We start from the raw sequence: 18,919 nt of genomic DNA on the forward strand, positions 1-18,919 counted from the left end.
CTTATTAGGTTTTGATGGAATGTTATTTTAGATAAAACTGCATGTTCATCTCTAGTTTTACTACAGTACTAGTAAACCTTTGTATTTCTCAATGAGAAATTTCTGTAAATTTCATCTAGAACTAGCTGTTTGTGGAAACAAAGTCTTGTCTGTCAGTGAGTCTGATGCTTTGAATATAGCGTACAATTTGTCATTCTAATGAAGATCGTCGACTAAGACATATCGAAAGCTCAATGCTAACAAACTTTGAATTGGTTGTGAGTTATAACCTTTGTAAATCATTTGATCTACCAAGCTGATGAATATTTTTGGTTATTTATGTGTAGTGTAGGTACAACAAAAGACATGTTAACAGCTACATCATCAGCTACATCATATGTTCACATTTTTCTTTCTGCTTTTTAATAATCAAAATTTTGTTAGATAAAAGTTTTCAGTTTTATGTATATGACGTGATGATAATTTTCAGTGTAGTTGCATGTTTTTTGTATCAGACCATGTCTGGTCTGAAGGAAGAATGGATTTTAGAAACTTTGAAAAAGAAGAAACATTAAAAAAAATGTTGATGTACATGTATGTCATACTCAAGATTGAATTAAGTCATTTTAATAATTAATGTCATCGTGTATTTTATGAAAATGACTTGCAGAAGAGTGTCTGTTTGTTACAAATCAGATTTATGCTAGGGAGTCATCTACCATTCATATCTCTAAGCTAACCCCTTAGCTTGAAAATAATGTGTATCCATTATGCAGTCAGTCCACTCATCTACCATCTTACAAATGACAAGTCATAAAATTCCATCTTTGTTGTCAAGACAACATCATCAATCTTCCTCATCATTGCAATTATGTTATTACAACTGGTACTTTCATTGTTTCTTAGATACAGATCTCTAGTTTGGTTTGATGTATTTAGGGACCACGAGATAAAAATGAAATTACATCTGTTTGGAAAAGATGCTAGCAAGCAATATCATTTGTTTTGTGATCTGTGTGACTAATGGCAGATAATGGGTATCTCACAAGTACTTATACCAAGAGCATTTATCAAAAGAAAAGAAAAGCAATGTGTTTGTGTATTCTACTTGTAAATTCCATGACAGCTCGTCATGTATTTTTGACTGATTGCCAATAATCTTATTGCAATGAAAGGTACAGAAGAAGGAGTTTGAAAAAAATGTATTAAAGGCCAACTCTGCATATAAATAGGGGTTGCATTGATATGAAGCTCATGCCTAGATGACTGGCTATGTAACACAGAGCTCATAGAGTGCCTATGAAACTGTCATTTTAGAGAGTATTACAGAGTTTTTATCACCTAATGTTGGACTATAGTGTTATGAATGTACAGAAAAGAAATTTGTCACTGTAATTTTGAAAATATGTGTGTTTTTGGGACTATTCAGGAAATGTTGGTTTGATACATGTTTTAAAAGTGACAGGTTAAAGTGCACCCTCTAGTGGTAGAGTTACTAGTATACAGTGATGGATAAAAGTTCAAGTGTCATGACTAAGTTGTAGTTGTCCCTGAACATAAAGTAACAGGGCTGATGACACTTCTTGTTATTCCAAAATCTCCTCTTCAGTTACTGTCAAAATGATATTGACATAGTTGCCAGAAACTATTTTAGCTCATTTTAGTTCTTTCTTTTGAAATTTAGTTCTTAGTCTTTTTTCATAACCTAAACCAGGAAAGGACCTAATCCTGCCTGGATCCTGCATGCAGACAGACTAAGTCAGGACTTAATTCAGAGGTTGTCCCTTCTCTTCTTTGTTTTGCAAGCAGGACTAGAAGGGACAATATTCAGTGACTGTGTAATTTTGAACCCCTCCTTTGAAGAAATTCTGAGCCAAATACAATCTGATTAAAATGTGATGTAGGAATACAGCTTGATACCAGTATTTATCTGTATTCCTTGGTATACTGGTATTGTCCCTAATGTTTGTTATTGTACTATTCTGAGAGTGATATTGTCTTAGATTTAGAAAGATTACACTTTGGAAATTAAATCAAATGACAATACAGTATACAAAGGAAGTAGAGGTGAATATAGAATTGAGTCATATTCCTACATCTGATTTTAATCAGATTGAGGCAATATTGTACTGGAGTTATGATGATTGAATGGTTAGAGTGGTCGGCTTAGAATCTGCAAGTTGCTGATTTGAGCCTTGTCCCTGCCATTTTGTTTCTGAATGGCACAAATCCTAGGGCAATATTTGAACCGCAATCATACTCTAGTTATCCAAGCTGTGTAAATGGGCACCTGGTAGGTAGGATAAGGTTTGCTGTGTGTATGATTTAATCCTGCATGCTGGCAGTGGATGCAATGGATTGTATACATCTGAGGGAGTTGAAGTTATATTGGGCTGTTGTGCCTGTATAGGTCTGTGTCATGGTAATAATGGTAAAGCCAATGTCATTACGACATTCATTATAGAAGGTGTTTTATAAATGTGTACGTTTATATTATTACTATTACCCTGTACTTCTCTGCTGAGTATATTACCTGTAGACTGTTAATGGACTTGTATGTAGTCTAAGTTTAACTAAATAACTATTTTGGATGAACACTTTCCCCATACCTCACTGCTGAATGCTATATATGTGGAGTCTGTACTGATTTATATTCAGTTCTTTCTGCTTAGTATACACATGTGTACCTCACAGCTGAGTTTGGTATATACTTGCTTGCAGACTGGGTCTCCATAGCTGTTACTGCACAATGCTGATAAATAAATGAATGAAGAGGTGTCTGCCCTGTCAACTGAAGACATGTCTGGCAATTCTGCTATGTTCTAGAAATCCTGATAAGAAGATCCACATGAGTGCACATAAATGGTGAACATGCAAATACTGAAATCAAGTCTTTTGGGAGAGGACTTTTATAAGTCAATTAATCAAAATGGCATCTGACACAGTAGACAGGACTACATAATTTGTTTGTGGGGATGAGAGGGGGTAGTAGATTTACACTAAGTGTTTGTAGGGATGGAAGGGGGTAGTAGACAGGACTACATAATTTGTTTGTAGGGATGGAAGGGGGTAGTAGACAGGACTACATAATTTGTTTGTGGGGATGGAAGGGGGTAGTAGACAGGACTACATAATTTGTTTGTAGGGATGGAAGGGGGTAGTAGACAGGACTACATAATTTGTTTGTGGGGATGAGAGGGGGTAGTAGATTTACACTAAGTGTTTGTAGGGATGGAAGGGGGTAGTAGACAGGACTACATAATTTGTTTGTGGGGATGAGAGGGGGTAGTAGATTTACACTAAGTGTTTGTAGGGATGGAAGGGGGTAGTAGACAGGACTACATAATTTGTTTGTGGGGATGAGAGGGGGTAGTAGATTTACACTAAGTGTTTGTAGGGATGGAAGGGGGTAGTAGACAGGACTACATAATTTGTTTGTGGGGATGGAAGGGGGGTAGTAGACTGACACTAAGTGTTTGTAGGGATGGAAGGGGGAGTATAGACAGTGACGTGGAAGTGTTTGTAGGGATGCATGAAGGAGAAATAGACAGTGACACGAAGTGACTGTGGGAATGGAGTGGGGAATAGATGGTGACTTGATGTGTTTGTGAGGATAGAAGATGGGGGAGGAGACAGTGACTTGATGTGTTTGTGGGGATAGGAGGTGGGGAGGGGTAGACAGTGACGTGATGCGTTTGTGGGTATAGAAGGTGGGGAGGAGTAGACAGTGACTTGATGTGTTTGTGGGGATGGGAGGGGGAGCATCGTACTTCTATAGAAAGGTATTGTCACACAAAAAACCCCATTAACGTGGCTCAAATCTAAAAATTCCCTAATCACGGGGTAGATAACATGGGAAATGTCTTCACACTTTAGAAATTCCATCACAGCATCAGAATAAAGGTATTACCGATAGCATGATTGTGACTGAAAATTCCTGGCAATGGTCTGTTTTTTTGTTTATACATACTTGGAGCACACCCCATCTGGAAATATGAGTGATACCCCATCTCACCCCCCCCCCCTCCCCCAGTAGTGTTATAGATGTTAACAAGTATTTGTGTGTATTTGAATGGATTGATTTCAAAGATATTAGGTGGGCTGGATATGTTACATGTTACTTTTAGTATGTTGAGATTAGAATACTAGTAATTAGATTGTCAATATGCAAATTAGGTCTACAAAGTCATGACTTTTTTCTTTAAAATAGTGTTTCCTGTATTCAGTGTGTGTCCCAAACATTCATATACTTTGGTGTGTCAATACTACAAAGAATTTGATAACTAAACTGCCCAGCTCTATTTCTTATTTGACTCAGTTTTTACCTGTTACAGCAGGCAACTCTACAGGAAAACAGTCTTCAGGGTTTAGTTTTTAGCTGAAAATGAAACATATTTCACACAAGTATATTTCACAGTATTTTTAAGTTACAGCTGTACAATGTAATTACAAGTCTCTGGTCTGTCTAAAGTATATGGTAGTGTCCTAGCAATTTCCTGTAATGTCCCGAGAGAGTTGACTGGACTGTTTCAGACCATACAGTGTGGATATAACTGATACTGCTTTGAAATCCAATAAAAATAATTGTTTATCAATTTGAAATATTACAGGTGACATTTTAGACATAATATATCACCGTAGGGAGGAAGTAAAAAGTGATATTGATGCGTTATCTTATTTCATTGACACCTTTTGTTTCTCCCCACATGATAATTCAACCACCCCTGTACAGAATTTCATGAATTTTCTAAGCAGTATATCAACTAAAAGTTGTAAAATTTTATCTGTGCTCATTAAAGTAGCCATACAGATGAGGATTGGTATTTGTTTTGGATTTTAGCAATCAAGATTGATTGTGCTGAACAGGCTAGATTAGTTGCTGCAGATAAGAATTAGCACTGCTAATTTTACCCATTTACTTTATTTTTAGAATTGTCACTTCCCTAGTAATAACTTGTTTTTGCAACAGAATTATGGTGCACTAATAATTCATTGATTTGATATCATCAATTACCAGCCAATCAGTGACACGAATTGGATGTAAATGGCTCCTCACCTGCCAATCAGTGACTAGAATTGGATAACCAACCAATCAGTGACTAGAATTGGATCACCAACCAATCAGTGACTAGAATTGGATCACTAGCCAGTGACTAGAATTGGATGATCTACCAATCAGTGACTAGAATTGGATGTAATGATTCATCATCAAGTGACTGGAATTGGATCACCAGCCAATCAGTGACTAGAAATAAACATAATTAGCTTATTTTCAGCCAATCAGTGACTAGCATTGGATCACAAGCCAATCAGTGACTAGGATTGGATGTAATGGCTCATTACCAGCCAATCTGAAACCATTATTACATTGGATGTGGTAGCTTAACCAGCCAATATTTGACAAGAATTGAGTGTAATAGCTCCTCTCCAACCAATCGGTGACTAAAATAAAGAAAACAAATGTGAGAACATCAAAAGGTTACAGAGAACTTGAAATTTATGACAATACTTTGGGCAGGAAAGAAGTAGTGATAGTATTGAACTCAAAAATATGTAGGAGAATTTCAAAAAGTTGAAAAAGAAACTAGAATTAGGGGAAATGAGTTTTGTGGGAGAGTATGTTCTAATGATACCACAGTAGTAGTGAATTCTTAGATATAAATGAGAATAGCAAAAAGTTACTGAGAAAATATAATTTTTTGAAAATACTTTTAGTGGAAAGTGTTAATTAATTTGTAGTGATACCCTGGTAGTACTGAACTGTAAAATAAATGTGAGAATGTCAAAAAATTACCAAGAAACTAGAACTTTAGTGGGAAAGTATGTACTAGTAGGTATTGTACTGAATTCTAAAATAAATGTGAGAATTTCAAAAATTTACAGAGGAACTAAGTATTTGTATTTGTAGGACTGATTTTAGCAGGAATGTTTAAGTGACAGAATTAAACTCTAAAATAAATACACGAATTTCAGAAAGTTACAGAGGAACTAACTACGTGTAGGGCTGATTTTGGTAGGAACATACTAGTAACAGAATTGATTAATGCTAAAATAAATTTAAGAATTTCAAAAAGTTACAGAGAAACTAAAATTATGTTCAAAACATTTTAGCGGGAAAATAGTAATATATGTACTGCACTACTGAAGTGGCTGCAGATAAATGTAAAATAGTATACTGTGTAGACCACTTGACAAAAAGTGTGAATCCTTGACCTGTAACTGCTAATGCATCCCTCAGTACTTTAAGGACTCCTGTCAAGTCTTTTAAAGTACTGCAAAAGTGGGCTGAAATGTGGTGTTAACTGTATATACTCTAAAAGATTCATGTTTGACATGACAGAAACTACTGGTCCATATCTATACAGTAGCACTTAGTTTCCTGCTATGGTTACTTAGGTTATTTATTAAAGATTTAGCTAAAAATTCATAGGTATACCCATATTTTATTGTTATTTTTATGTTCAACAAAAAATCATAAAGTTTATTTGTCATAATTAAAGTTCAATTCCATTGAAGAATTTAGAATGTTGGTAAACAGAATTGTATTGATGAGGCAAGTTGTACAGAATTGTAGAAAAGGGATTACTGTGTAGTCTGTTTTTTGACCAAGTTCCAATTATCATTTTTATGTTCTAGTCATTTTTCTAGGAAGAAGAATTTAATGTGTAATTTATGTGTGTGTGTGTGTGTGTGTGTGTGTGTGTATGTATGTGTGTGTGTCTGTGTATGTGTATGTGTGTGTGTGTGTCTGTGTCTAGATCTCTGTCATGTGTCTGTATACAGACCACTATATGTAGAGACATGACTCACAAGTCCATCTGATAAACTTTTAATATATGCATAATCATCCTTATTTGCATATTGATTAATCAGTGTGATATTCTTTAATTTATGCATGTTCAGGCAAATGATATGAAACTTGGTATTGGAATGAAATCATTTTTTGAAGAAAACATTTAATTCATGAAATAATTTTGAACACTTTCGTGTGAAATTAAAATCCAAATATGCAAATTGGAGGAAATTTCCAACAAACACATAAATTTGTGTACGAGCATTGACGGATAAATTTTAGATAATTAGATACAATTTAGCTTTCGTAATTTTAGAGTTAATTTTGTTTGACTGACACAGGACAAGACACAATCAAACTAACTAACCAAACATGGTATTTTTGGGTCCATTATCACTTATAGCTACTGCAATCAGTCACCATTGTCCTGTTCACACTTTTGAACAGCGAAAACACATACTCGTTTTTCGATGTTATTTTCCGTCTGGCGTATAATACCTTGATTAAAGTTACTATTTGATTTTAAAACCCCATTTTTATGCTATCATTTCCTTAATTTTGAAAATATACCAAAATCTTCATGGAAACACTGTTTGAGATGACTTACATTTTAATTATCTTCTAGTCATTGATGTTAACTACACTCTGGCTTCCATACTCACAAGTTACAGCATATTTCTGCTAGTGCAACAAAATATGAAGCCTCAGGCTGAGCTGTGTATTTAGGAAGGTGCCATACAGGGGCCTGATGTGGTTTTACAGCAATGTCTGGCCTGATGGCTGTATGTAAACAATACAAGTAAACAATATGGAATTGGAATTGTCAACAAATTCTAACCTAGTACATACCAATAGGACTTGATTATTATACAGGTTTCAACAACAAATAATCTGAAAGAGGCAAGAACAAAATTTATGAAAAAAAAGAATTTTTTTAGAGCTACTTGGTTTTTTATTTTAATATTCTAACACAGCTCTTTTACAATCATATGCTATGATTCACTGTATGATGACCAACTGATTATAATCTGTACACACACACACACAAACACACACACACACACACTCACACACACACACAAACACACACATACGCATACACCCCCCCCCCCCCACACACACACACACACATACACAGACACAGACACACACCTTGACAAACTGAATTAATTGCCTGAAGATTGCTGAAAGCGTATAACCTAATTTCTTGGACTAAGTATAAACATTCATCTGTGTGACACAAAAACCAAACAATTTATCACAGAAGGTTATTTCATGTAAATCGAACATATTTCACTTGTTTCTAGATAATAAATCAAATGTCAAGTCAACAAAAACATTTTTTTTAAAGAAATAACCTGAGCTGATATAATATAACCTGTATGTATGTATTTAAAATATATCACTAAAAAAATGGAAAATATTTGGAAATATTTTGTTTTTGAGATAAAAAACTGAGTAAAATCGACATTCTACTACTACACACAAGATGGGTGATTATTCCAGTGATGTATTGTAATGTATTGTTTTGATATTTGATGACCATTAACTCATTATCTATTCATAAATTCATAACTAATTATGATATGTATTCAAAGTATTTCCAATTAATCAATTTCTATTAATATCATAGAATGGCAAGGGATTATCAAAATTCAATGTGACGTGACATAAATTATCATATCAGAACATGATATATATAATGCAGTGCAAATATCAATATTTTTTTCTTACTGATATAGGCACAGATAAAACATATATGAATATGTTGTTATTGATACTTTAGTATTCACATTAATCACTTGATGTTTAAAAAGAAGATATTGCCCCAATTTTTTAGCACAACTGAACTTGTTCAGTAGTGCTATAGGGATCGCCCGGCGTCTGTCTGTCTGTGTGTGTGGATGTGTGTGTGTGTGTGTGTGTGTAAACAACTTAAAGTCAAAAACCGCTGAACCGATTGCCACGATATTTGGTGGGTCCATTACTTTGGGTGTCTAGTTGGGAAATTGTTCAAATCAAAATGATCGCATCACAGGTGTGTGATTTGGGTAAAAAAATGTGATTTTTGGTCAAAAAACTTAAACTCAGAAACTACTGGGCAGATTGGTGCGAAATTTGGTGGGAACATTATTAAGGGGGTGTAAAGTAAGATTTGTTCATGACGGGATGATTCCATCAGTGATATGCAAATTAGGGCTAAAAATGTGTCTTTTTGGTTAAAAATCTATAATTCTAAAACTACTGAGCAGATTGGGCTGAAATTTAATGGGAATGTATCTAGGGATGTATGGACGAAGAAATATTAAGCATACCATGATTCCATGAGTGATATGCAAATTAGGTGTAAAAATGTTCATTTTTGGTCAAAAACTTATATCTCAAAAAGTACTTGGTCAATTAGTCTGAAACTTGGCGAGATGTTTCTGAAACTGTTATTCTGCAGATTTTCTTAAAAACATTTTGACAAAATTGGCCCTAGCGACCATGACCATGTTTAGCAACAACCAAATGGCAGTATATTTTGGTCAAATAACAACATCATCTGGTAAGCAAGTGAGTAAACATTCAAAAAATGTATGCAAATACCCTAGCAACCATGACCACGCCCATAGCAACAGCCAAACGGTGGTGTATTTCACAAAGATAACAACAGGGTTTAATAGATAATTGAATAAACATCCAAAAACCGTATGTAAATTTGCATAGCAACAAGACCACGCCCATAACAACAGCCAAATAATCATGTATATTGCAAAGATAACAACAGGAATAGAAAGACAGATGAATAAACATTCAAAAAATGTATGCAAATACCCTAGTAACCATGACCACGCCCATAGCAACAGCCAAACGGTAGTGTATTTCACAAAGATAACAACAGGGTTTAATAGACAGTTGAATAAACATTCAAAAAATGTATGTAAATTTTCCTAGCAACAAGACCACGCCCAAAGCAACAGCCAAATGATCACGTATATTGCAAAGACAATATCAGGAATTCATACACAAGTGAACAAAAACATACACAAATGTATGCAAATATATCTAACAACATGACCATGCCCATAGCAACAGCCAAATGATAGCATTTATCGTAAAGATAGCAACGTGGTTGGATAGGCAACTGGATAGTTATTCAGCAAATAAACACCTATTGTTAGCATTGACTAGCATATGGATAAACATTTTTAAAAACTACAGTTGTGCTACAACGCCATTGGCGGTATTTTTTAAAAAAAAGCTTGCAAAGAATATTTGATTTATTATGTATGTATGTATGTATGTATGTATGTATGTATGTATGTATGTATGTATGTATGTATGTATGTATGTATGTATGTATGTGTGTGTGTGTGTGTATGTGTGTGTGTGTCTGTGTGTGTATGTATGTATGTATGTATGTATGCATGTATGTATGTGTGTGTGCATGCATGCGTGTGTGTACGTGTGTGTGTTGCGTGTGTGTGTGTGTGTGTGTGCGCATGTGTACGTGTGCATGCGTGCGTACGTACGTACGTACATATGTATGTATGTAGGTATGTATGTAGGTGTGTGTGTGCCTGTCTGTGTGTGCCTGTCTGTGTGTGTGTGTGTGTGTGTGTGTGTGTTCATAATTAAATGTGTTTTGTTTTCCCAGTGCTTTGCTGTTTGTGTGTATACACTGTGTATGGAGAAATCCAAACATTCATGTACATATCTTGAAATTTATGTCATAACAGTTCGGAGTCAACAATTTTTACAAAATTGTGAAAACTTTAATATTTGATAAAACATACAGTAAGATTAATGAGTTATAGCATTAGTACTGATTATGTTTGCTTAACAGACAGAAACAACTATAATTAGGATAAAAGGCTCTCACAAAAATAACTCAAACTTCTATATAAGAGCCAGAAGGCAAAAAGAATCTCACTTTCTTCACGTTTCAATATTTTACCTGCTACTTTACTTGATTTCCTTTTGACCTGTGTCATGATTTTCCATAGTTTTACTTTGTTTTAGGACTTCCAAATTACTCAAATGTTGCTTTTCTTCACTTGGTATATTTTTGACATGTATTTGCATTCATGCCAGAGTTTATCTTTTGAAAAATTGAGCTCAGCTGCAGGAATACAATAAGGTACTTTCGTATTTAGTAGAATTATAATAATTCCACTATCATTAAGATTTTCAATGGCTACTGCATAAAAAGCTAATACCAGAAATCATTTTTGCCGCAATATAATATGTCCATCTATGTCTGTATATGTTACATATGTATGTGTGTGTGTGTGTGTGTGTGTGTGTGTGTGTGTGTGTGCGTGTGTGTGTGTCTGTCTGTCTGTCTGTGCGTGTGTATGTATATGTATGTGTGTCTGTGTGATATGCATGCATCTATGTAAATATATGTACGTACATATTAAGTCTCACATTTAGAAATTATTGATACAAAGATAAGTTTTACTATTATGTTTTATCTGATTTGGAAATTATGGCAATTTTGAACAGAAAGTCTTCACAACATTATGACTTAAACACAGTGTTCACAATGACATCAGTGATATACACGACAGAATTAATAAACGTGAAAGTGGGACACTTTGATTTAGTATTTATTAATCCACATGAAATAGATATGTAATCATCTAAATGTCACACATATAAATAGTTTCTTGACTATTTCACCCTTGAATATCAATATTGGTTATTTTGCAAAAAATGCAAGCTGACAGAATTATTAGAATTTTTTTTCCCCGAGGCTTTGCCCACAAGCTAGTACCCTGGGGAAAAAGATTAAGAAATGTGTCTTTATATATAACAATCCAACTTTCTGGAACACTGCCAAAAAAACACACAATCTCTTTGTAATATCATATAACCACATTCTCACTTTAGTTGATCAATATCCAGGTCTCCATCTACAGGATATGTTTAGGTCAACATACACTTTTGAAATGATTAATGGATTATTGCCACTATCATTTTATCTTAGGAGACAATGGAGGATTATATTGTCCAGCATATATTATCTGACCACCTAGACAATTAGATATTATTCCCCAATATTTTTCTTCAATCAGCCAAGGTAAATATGATCGACCTGAGGGGCCCTGTCACTATGAGTAATGAGATGAGTATAGTGACAAAACCCTTTGGTCAGGAATATTTTAAATAAAATGAATTCTGATGGTTAGTAACCAGCATTTAGTATTTCAGATTTAATGTATTGACATCTCATTGTGCTGAATTTTGATGTCATTTATATTTATTTTTTGTTTCTTTGGGTATAAATATTAGTGTTTGAATCTCTTTTGCATGTATTGTTTGTTTTTTGATCTCTTTGGGGTGAAGCCAATCTGATTAAAATCTGATGTGTTGAAAGCGGCTAGATGTCTTTATTTACCTCTATTTCCATTGTTTTGTGTGCTTTGTTTTGTTCCAAGTGATCGTCACCTTCCCACATCTGATCGCGTGTATAGGTTTGCTCTATGCTTTTGAGTAGCCAATCAGGAAGAACATTACGTTGGCAGCTGCACACACTGGAGAATTTGAAACAACAAACAAACATATACACAGAGGATTGCGTTGACGACATGACCCATCGGAGATGGTGTCATCTGTCCGAACAATTTTGAAAGAAGCATACTGATTGGTTGAAGAAACCTTTCAAGATTTCTATTACACAGGGTCAGATGTGGGAAGGCGGTGATCACCCAGAACAAAACAAATGTCACAACACAATGTAAATGGAGGTAAATAAAGACATCTAGCTGCTTTCAACACATCAAATTTTGAAGCTGAAGAGAAATTTCTGATGCAGATAATAAAGTTATATTGAATTTAGTTGAATTGAATGGAATATTGAACTGGTAAGGAAAATAGAAATTTTGTCACATTTTTAATTTTGGGCGAGTGGATAAAGTTACAAATTTTGTCACATTTCAAATTTTGAACTGGAGATGTTATTTTTGTCACAGGATTTCAAATTTTGAACTGGAGACGATAATTATAAATCTTGTCACATTGTAGGTTTAAGTCTTAATTGATAAATATTGATTGTCAAAATACCGTAAAACCGGAAAATTGTGATATTGAACAATATGAATAGTGGCTGGTATTCTAAAGATGAAATGGGTTGCAGGACCTGCAACTTTTTTGCACATTTTTTTAGTTTTTGCCCTTGATTTCCATGAAATCTTTACAGAAAATAATTCAATTACATGAAATGGTGATAATGAAGAGGGGGTTGTAATATACATGCCTTATCTCTGCAAAGTGAGTAGATATATCACCATAGTAAAATTCTATCTAGGATCTGAATTCTCAGTACCTGCAATAGCATTTTACCTCGTGCTAAAGCGTAACAGGGTCAAAATAGAACAAGAAGGTTGACTTATTCTTAGTACCTGCAATAGCATTTTTTATCTAATGCTAAAGGGTAAAAATAGAACAAGAAGGTCGACCTATTCTCAGTACCTGCAATAGCATTTTTATCTAATGCTAAAGGGTCAAAATAGAACAAGAAGGTTGACTTATTCTCACGCACGCAAATATAGTAGTACATGTGTACAGCGTGTGAAGCGGAAGTTATAGTATCAACCAAGAAATTGAATGGTCATTATATTTTTGTCAAATTTAGGTAGAATTCTATTTCCGGTACCGAGAATTACACAGACACTAGGTAGATGGCAATGTACTTGTCATTAATGATACACTGGCATTGTGTCCATATGTAAACATTAAGTTTGGTTCAGTAACAAAATTAAAATTGACCATTAAGCAATCATGTTTCAGGAAGAACATCAACATAAAGAAGTAAAAAATGATGGAAAAAAATATTTAGGCATTTGTTGATTTGAAAAAATAGTATCTATAGTTTGACCCAAAAGTATGACGAAATGTGTATGATTTATCAGATTTTGCCCTCTATCAGGGTTTTAAAACATTGTTAAAACATTGTAATATGATAAATTTATGAGAAAGGTATACTCTAATATAAAAAAATAGTATGTTGTGTTATATTGTGTAAGTTTATATAAAAAAAATTCCTGTTAATTTATCCGTTCGTCAATTTATTTATTTAATTTCATTTTATGAATTGAGTGCATCACTATAATAGATCAAAGAAGTGACATTCTTCAATTACCAATCAAATGTTTATTCAGTCAATGTATTCGTTGAAATAAATTTTCTTGTTTATATTTGCATGTTGTCATGACAATCATTGCTATTCTTTCATTACAAAGAATGTAAAAAGAATTTTTAACAAACACTTTTCTTGGTACATGTACTTGAAAATGAAAAAAATACAAACATAGTAATATTGTGTAATAAAGTGTTTTTTGGTTGTTTCCCTCTTACCAGACACAATCTTTCTTGAAGTAAATAGATCACCTGTTTCTTTAGAAACGTTTTCTAAAATCAGAGCCTTTTCCCTTGGCGACCATAAAAACTTACTTTCACCACTGACCTAAAACGTACAACTGATCATGCGCGTTCAATAAGTATGCAAATGAGATGTTGTTGACGCCATCTTGAGAACGGATTCCTGACAGGTTATGCAGTCCATAGCATCCTAGTGTAGACGAAAGAATCCAGTCAGATCACAACCAGTGCAGTGTCATCGGACTATTACTTTCTTCTTATTTAATTCTTCAAGCCATCAGCCATGGCGCAGACCGATGGCAAAACAGTTTCACCGGAACGGGTAGTGAAAAGTGAGTATCTGAGTAAGCTATCCTTTCTCATTACAGATTCAAACAGTCCGCCATCTTGAATGCATCCTTAGTAATTCCTGTCAATAATTGTATTGTTATAATACGTTGTCATTAAATTTTCTCGCAAAATTTCATGTCACTGCCGTTTTTCCTGGTAATTTAGTAAATTTCTTGTAAAGTGTTATTCGAAAAAAATTATGAATTTAAGGTTGGTTCTGTGTGATCAGTCTCGGTGTCATCCCAGAAGATGACATTTGACAACGCTTGCATTTTCCATCATTCGACACTGACAACGGTTATGTTTTATTTTGAATAAACGCCTATACAATAACTGTCACGAAAAATTGTCCTTGTCGTTAAAGTCTTAATCATGATCACAGTCCTTAGATATATTTCGTGATATTATTATATCAGTCGACTAACATTTGCGAGAGACAAATTTGAAATGTCACTGTTCATTACAAACAGAATACGATCGAGTTGTAACTAGCGTTGGGTAAAAAACAAAACACAGGTACTGCATGTAAATGCTTATAAAATGAAGGCGTGACAAAGGAAATGTTTGGGCATGTCGGAGCCTGTTGATGTAATGGTTTCTTTTTTAACATTATGATTATACAAAATGATTCCTGATGAAGACATTATTGTCAATATTGGGAAGTGTTCTGCAGTGTCTAAATCTTATTATCCACCTGTCAGAAGAAAAAACAGCTGTTTCTTTATAGAAACAGAGTGAGTTATGGGAAAACTTAGCTATATGCAATTGACCCATTTTCAAGTGTGTTCTTTAGCTCTTGACCCGTTCGAATGTGTCAGGACTCATTTTCTGCAGATTGATTTGCAGCCATTTTATTGCTGTTAGACCGAGAGTTCAACTTTGTCCTGACATGGTTGCAAGTGTAACATGCATGGAATTGTCAGTAGCTTATATTATTGTGCTTCTGAATAAATCAATTTGAACTTTGGTATTTCAGAAGAAAAATGATCTTGGCATTTATGGGAGTAAAAATGATTTTCATCTGTGTCTTCAAGTTGCATATGATGAACTTCAGTGAGGCTTTTAAATTTGGAGTCAACACAAAACTACTGTTTACATGTACATTACAGCTTTGTAACAGATCAGTGTGTGGCCACCACTGGCCCTACATTCCTGCCATCTCCAGCTATTTGCAGAATTGTACACAGCTTCTTAAATTCTGGCAAGCCACTACTGTGTGAATTTATTAATAAAGATTAGTTTTGTGAGTTATGGTTAAACAAACACTGACACATTTGTGATTCACTTCATTATAATTAAAAGCTGAAATTTGCACACACAGCACTGCAAACATTTTTGTCAATCCACAAATTTTGCAATAGCAGTGTCCAAACATTAGAAAGTCAATTGTAACCTTGGGGATACATATTAGCAGCCAAAAAATAAGTGTTGGAAATTTGTGATAGGGTTTGCTGTCTGCTTTCACATAACATCAATCACAAGGAAACCATTTAACATCAGGTCCATAGAATTCTCCCGGGAGAAGCGGTTCCAATTTGTTAATTGATGATATTTAGACAGCCCCAATACTATTCATGCTAGATAAATAACATTACAAAATACAAGGTCTAGAAGCTACAGAGTTATATTAAAAATACATGGTTTAGAAGAGGCTACAGTGTAGAAGTGAGATTTCGGTTCATTGTAAGGATGCGCAATATCGCAATCATCAGTAAAGTAATTTTAGTCTTTGAGATGATCTCCACACATTCAGATTTCGTTGGTTATACTGAATCAATGAGGCTGCCGTATCAGTTTCTGAGAAAAAATCAAACCATTGGGAAAGATTGTATTTAATCTAAAGAAATGTGACGCAACCACAGAGTTTTAAAGTCTGGTAGTAAAGTGTTATGTGGACTGCAATTGTGGTAATTAAAAAAACGGTGATGAAAGAGAAGGTCATTATTATCAAAAGAGTACCTGTGAATTGTAATTAAATCGTAGAGATTCCCTTTAGGATGGCCTCTCTAGATATGTGATTGTTACAGGTCTTATCTTCAATGCAATTATCTCTAAGGTAAATATATGTAGTGGGGCTATTTCATATTAAAATGACTAAGGGTGTTTTTTTTATGCTCATTTGCAAAATATCCTGGGTGAAATCCCTTTGTATCAACAAGTAAAGTAGTTAATGGAGCAAATAAATAAGTCATTCCTCCACCAGAGAGAAAGCAGTCTGTGATTGTGATAGTGTGTAGGTAAGAGTGCCATAGATGTGGCTGTCAAATTCTAATTCTGTGATTATGATTGTAATTATTATTATGAGGTGCTAACTTAGAGATGACAGATAGCAGTGCCGAGTCAGGATTAGTGTTGGATTACACCTGGGACGAAAGACAGACAGGTGGTGGTAAAAAAAGTACATATGTAGGCATGATATCATTCAAAAGGTCAAAGGTAAACATGGTGCGCCTTCAGTGAATTTCTCTTGGCTTTGCCTGTATGCATTGATTTTCGTCTTTTATTGTTTCCGCTGATTCATGAGACTGTCAAGTTGACAGGAAAGACCATTAGGATTGCCCTTTTTTAATTTTCACGTTTCTCATGACTTGATTGCCACTGTATTTCTGGTTCAACAAAATTATAAAAAATAATTGTCACACTCTTTGACCAGATACAAAGAAAATTATAGTCATTGATTGGAAGGTGGCAGCACTGCAGTTTTGTATCTGGATAAAAATTATCATTTTTTCGCTGAAATGGAAAACATTTATGAAACAAATTGTTTATAGTTTCATTCTGAATTAAAATGTTGGATCATTTTAAAAGCCAAGGGTTCACAGATTCCTTTTGACTTTGTCATCTCTAAGTTTAATTTTCAATTAGGCCTAATAAAAAAATTGTTTGGTTCCAGTTACCCTACCCCACCTAGTTTTTCTTTTTTTTGACCCTAAACTTTTTTTATGTATTCAAGAAAAAATGAAGAAAAAAAAATCTAGAAAATTGTTAAGTCTTGCAAGAGATGGGGAAAGTGGCAACAACTTAAAAAGACAATCTAAAACTGTTCTTCCAATCTGTAGTGGATGTACATCTGATGAGAAGAAACCAATAACACAGAGATCATATGGAAAACATACATGTAACTACCTGAACTAGACACTCACATATGAAAAAAATACATAAAAAAATAAAATAAAAAATCCATTTACCCCACCTATTCTAAAATTTAGCATATTCATTGCGTAATTGTTAGGCCTTAAAAGCACCACTAACATCTACACACACTCTTGTCAATATTCTAGGGTATTATGAGAATCATAAACATGAATATGGGTTACCCCTTATTGACAATATGTGCTTTGTTTTGAGGGGTAGTTCTACTTGTAAAATGAAATGGCTTATTGTATAGATTTCACACCTTTGGCACAATTGAAGACTATGTCTGATTCAGGTGCAGGTGTTGCACTTGCTATACAGTGAAGCCCTTTGTTATTTCCTGCAATAAGTACAATGACGTGACTGAAAAGAAGAAAACAAATGTTTTGTTGTTTATTTCCGTAATTTGAGTGACAATTGATAGTTTTTGAATAATCATTTGTAATATATTTCTGGCCATAGCATTGTGATATTATGCTATGGGTGTCGCCACTTTCTCTTTCTAGGAGAAAGTAAGTGTTGTTGTTTTCAAGAAATATTTTTTTTTTTTAAACCTCTTTGTAGTTGAAATGCCATGGATACCTTTAAATTATTTCATATCTATTATGATCATGATTCTACAATTATCAAATTCTTTTTGTCTTTTTTATGTAAGTGTATGACCTGCTCAGTATCAATATTATTTTTGAACATCACACATTATTTTCTCCTCAAGAAATCTTCCAAATGGTGTTTATGAAACATACAGGGCGCTGCTTAGGTGTATGTGTGTGAATATGACACCTGCTATGCCCTAACATCATAAGACTGATTTTGAAATTCTGGATCACCTGTTGTAGCATTACCTGTATGAGTTGTATTTGACAAGGTAGAAAATATATCTATTGTCAATAAAAATGAAAGGTAACGGCTTATCTGATTATATCTTCTGTATTAATTTTGTGGTCTGAATAGCTGCTCAAGGAAGAGTATGTCACAATTTCAATATCTGACGTAAGTTAACCAAGTAGTAATTGTGTACTCAAAATACATATACGTCCTTGTTTTCATTTCATTAAAAATCTATAATTCAAATACTACTGAGCAGATTGGACTGAAAGTTAATCAGGATGTATATTAGAAAGATAACAACTGGGATGGGTAGTCAAGTGAATAAAGATTAACGATTATATGTAAATATGCCTAGCAACAAGACCCCACCCATAGCAACAACCAAATGGTGGTGTATATTTCAAAGATAAAGACTGTTCTCATCAAACCATGGAATGTAATACAAGTCTCTGTACTTCCAATATGCTGTACCAAGTGTTATTA

At 34.1% G+C, this 18,919-nt stretch overlaps 1 protein-coding gene across 5 annotated transcripts in view; it reads left to right on the forward strand.

The window, feature by feature from the left end:
• The first annotated feature begins 14,299 nt into the window (after window positions 1–14,299).
• LOC144452347 (protein phosphatase 3 catalytic subunit alpha-like) overlaps window positions 14,300–18,919 on the forward strand; it is a 49,886-nt gene continuing 45,266 nt past the window's right edge. For all 5 annotated transcript variants that reach the window (XM_078143431.1, XM_078143432.1, XM_078143434.1 and 2 more), the window contains exon 1: window positions 14,300–14,472. In XM_078143431.1, coding sequence (XP_077999557.1) covers window positions 14,424–14,472 — 49 coding nt within the window. In that variant the 5' untranslated portion in view covers window positions 14,300–14,423. The remainder of the gene's footprint in view (window positions 14,473–18,919) is intronic.

The sequence above is a fragment of the Glandiceps talaboti genome, chromosome 22 (assembly GCF_964340395.1).
Source record: "Glandiceps talaboti chromosome 22, keGlaTala1.1, whole genome shotgun sequence".
Classification (NCBI taxonomy): domain Eukaryota; kingdom Metazoa; phylum Hemichordata; class Enteropneusta; family Spengelidae; genus Glandiceps; species Glandiceps talaboti.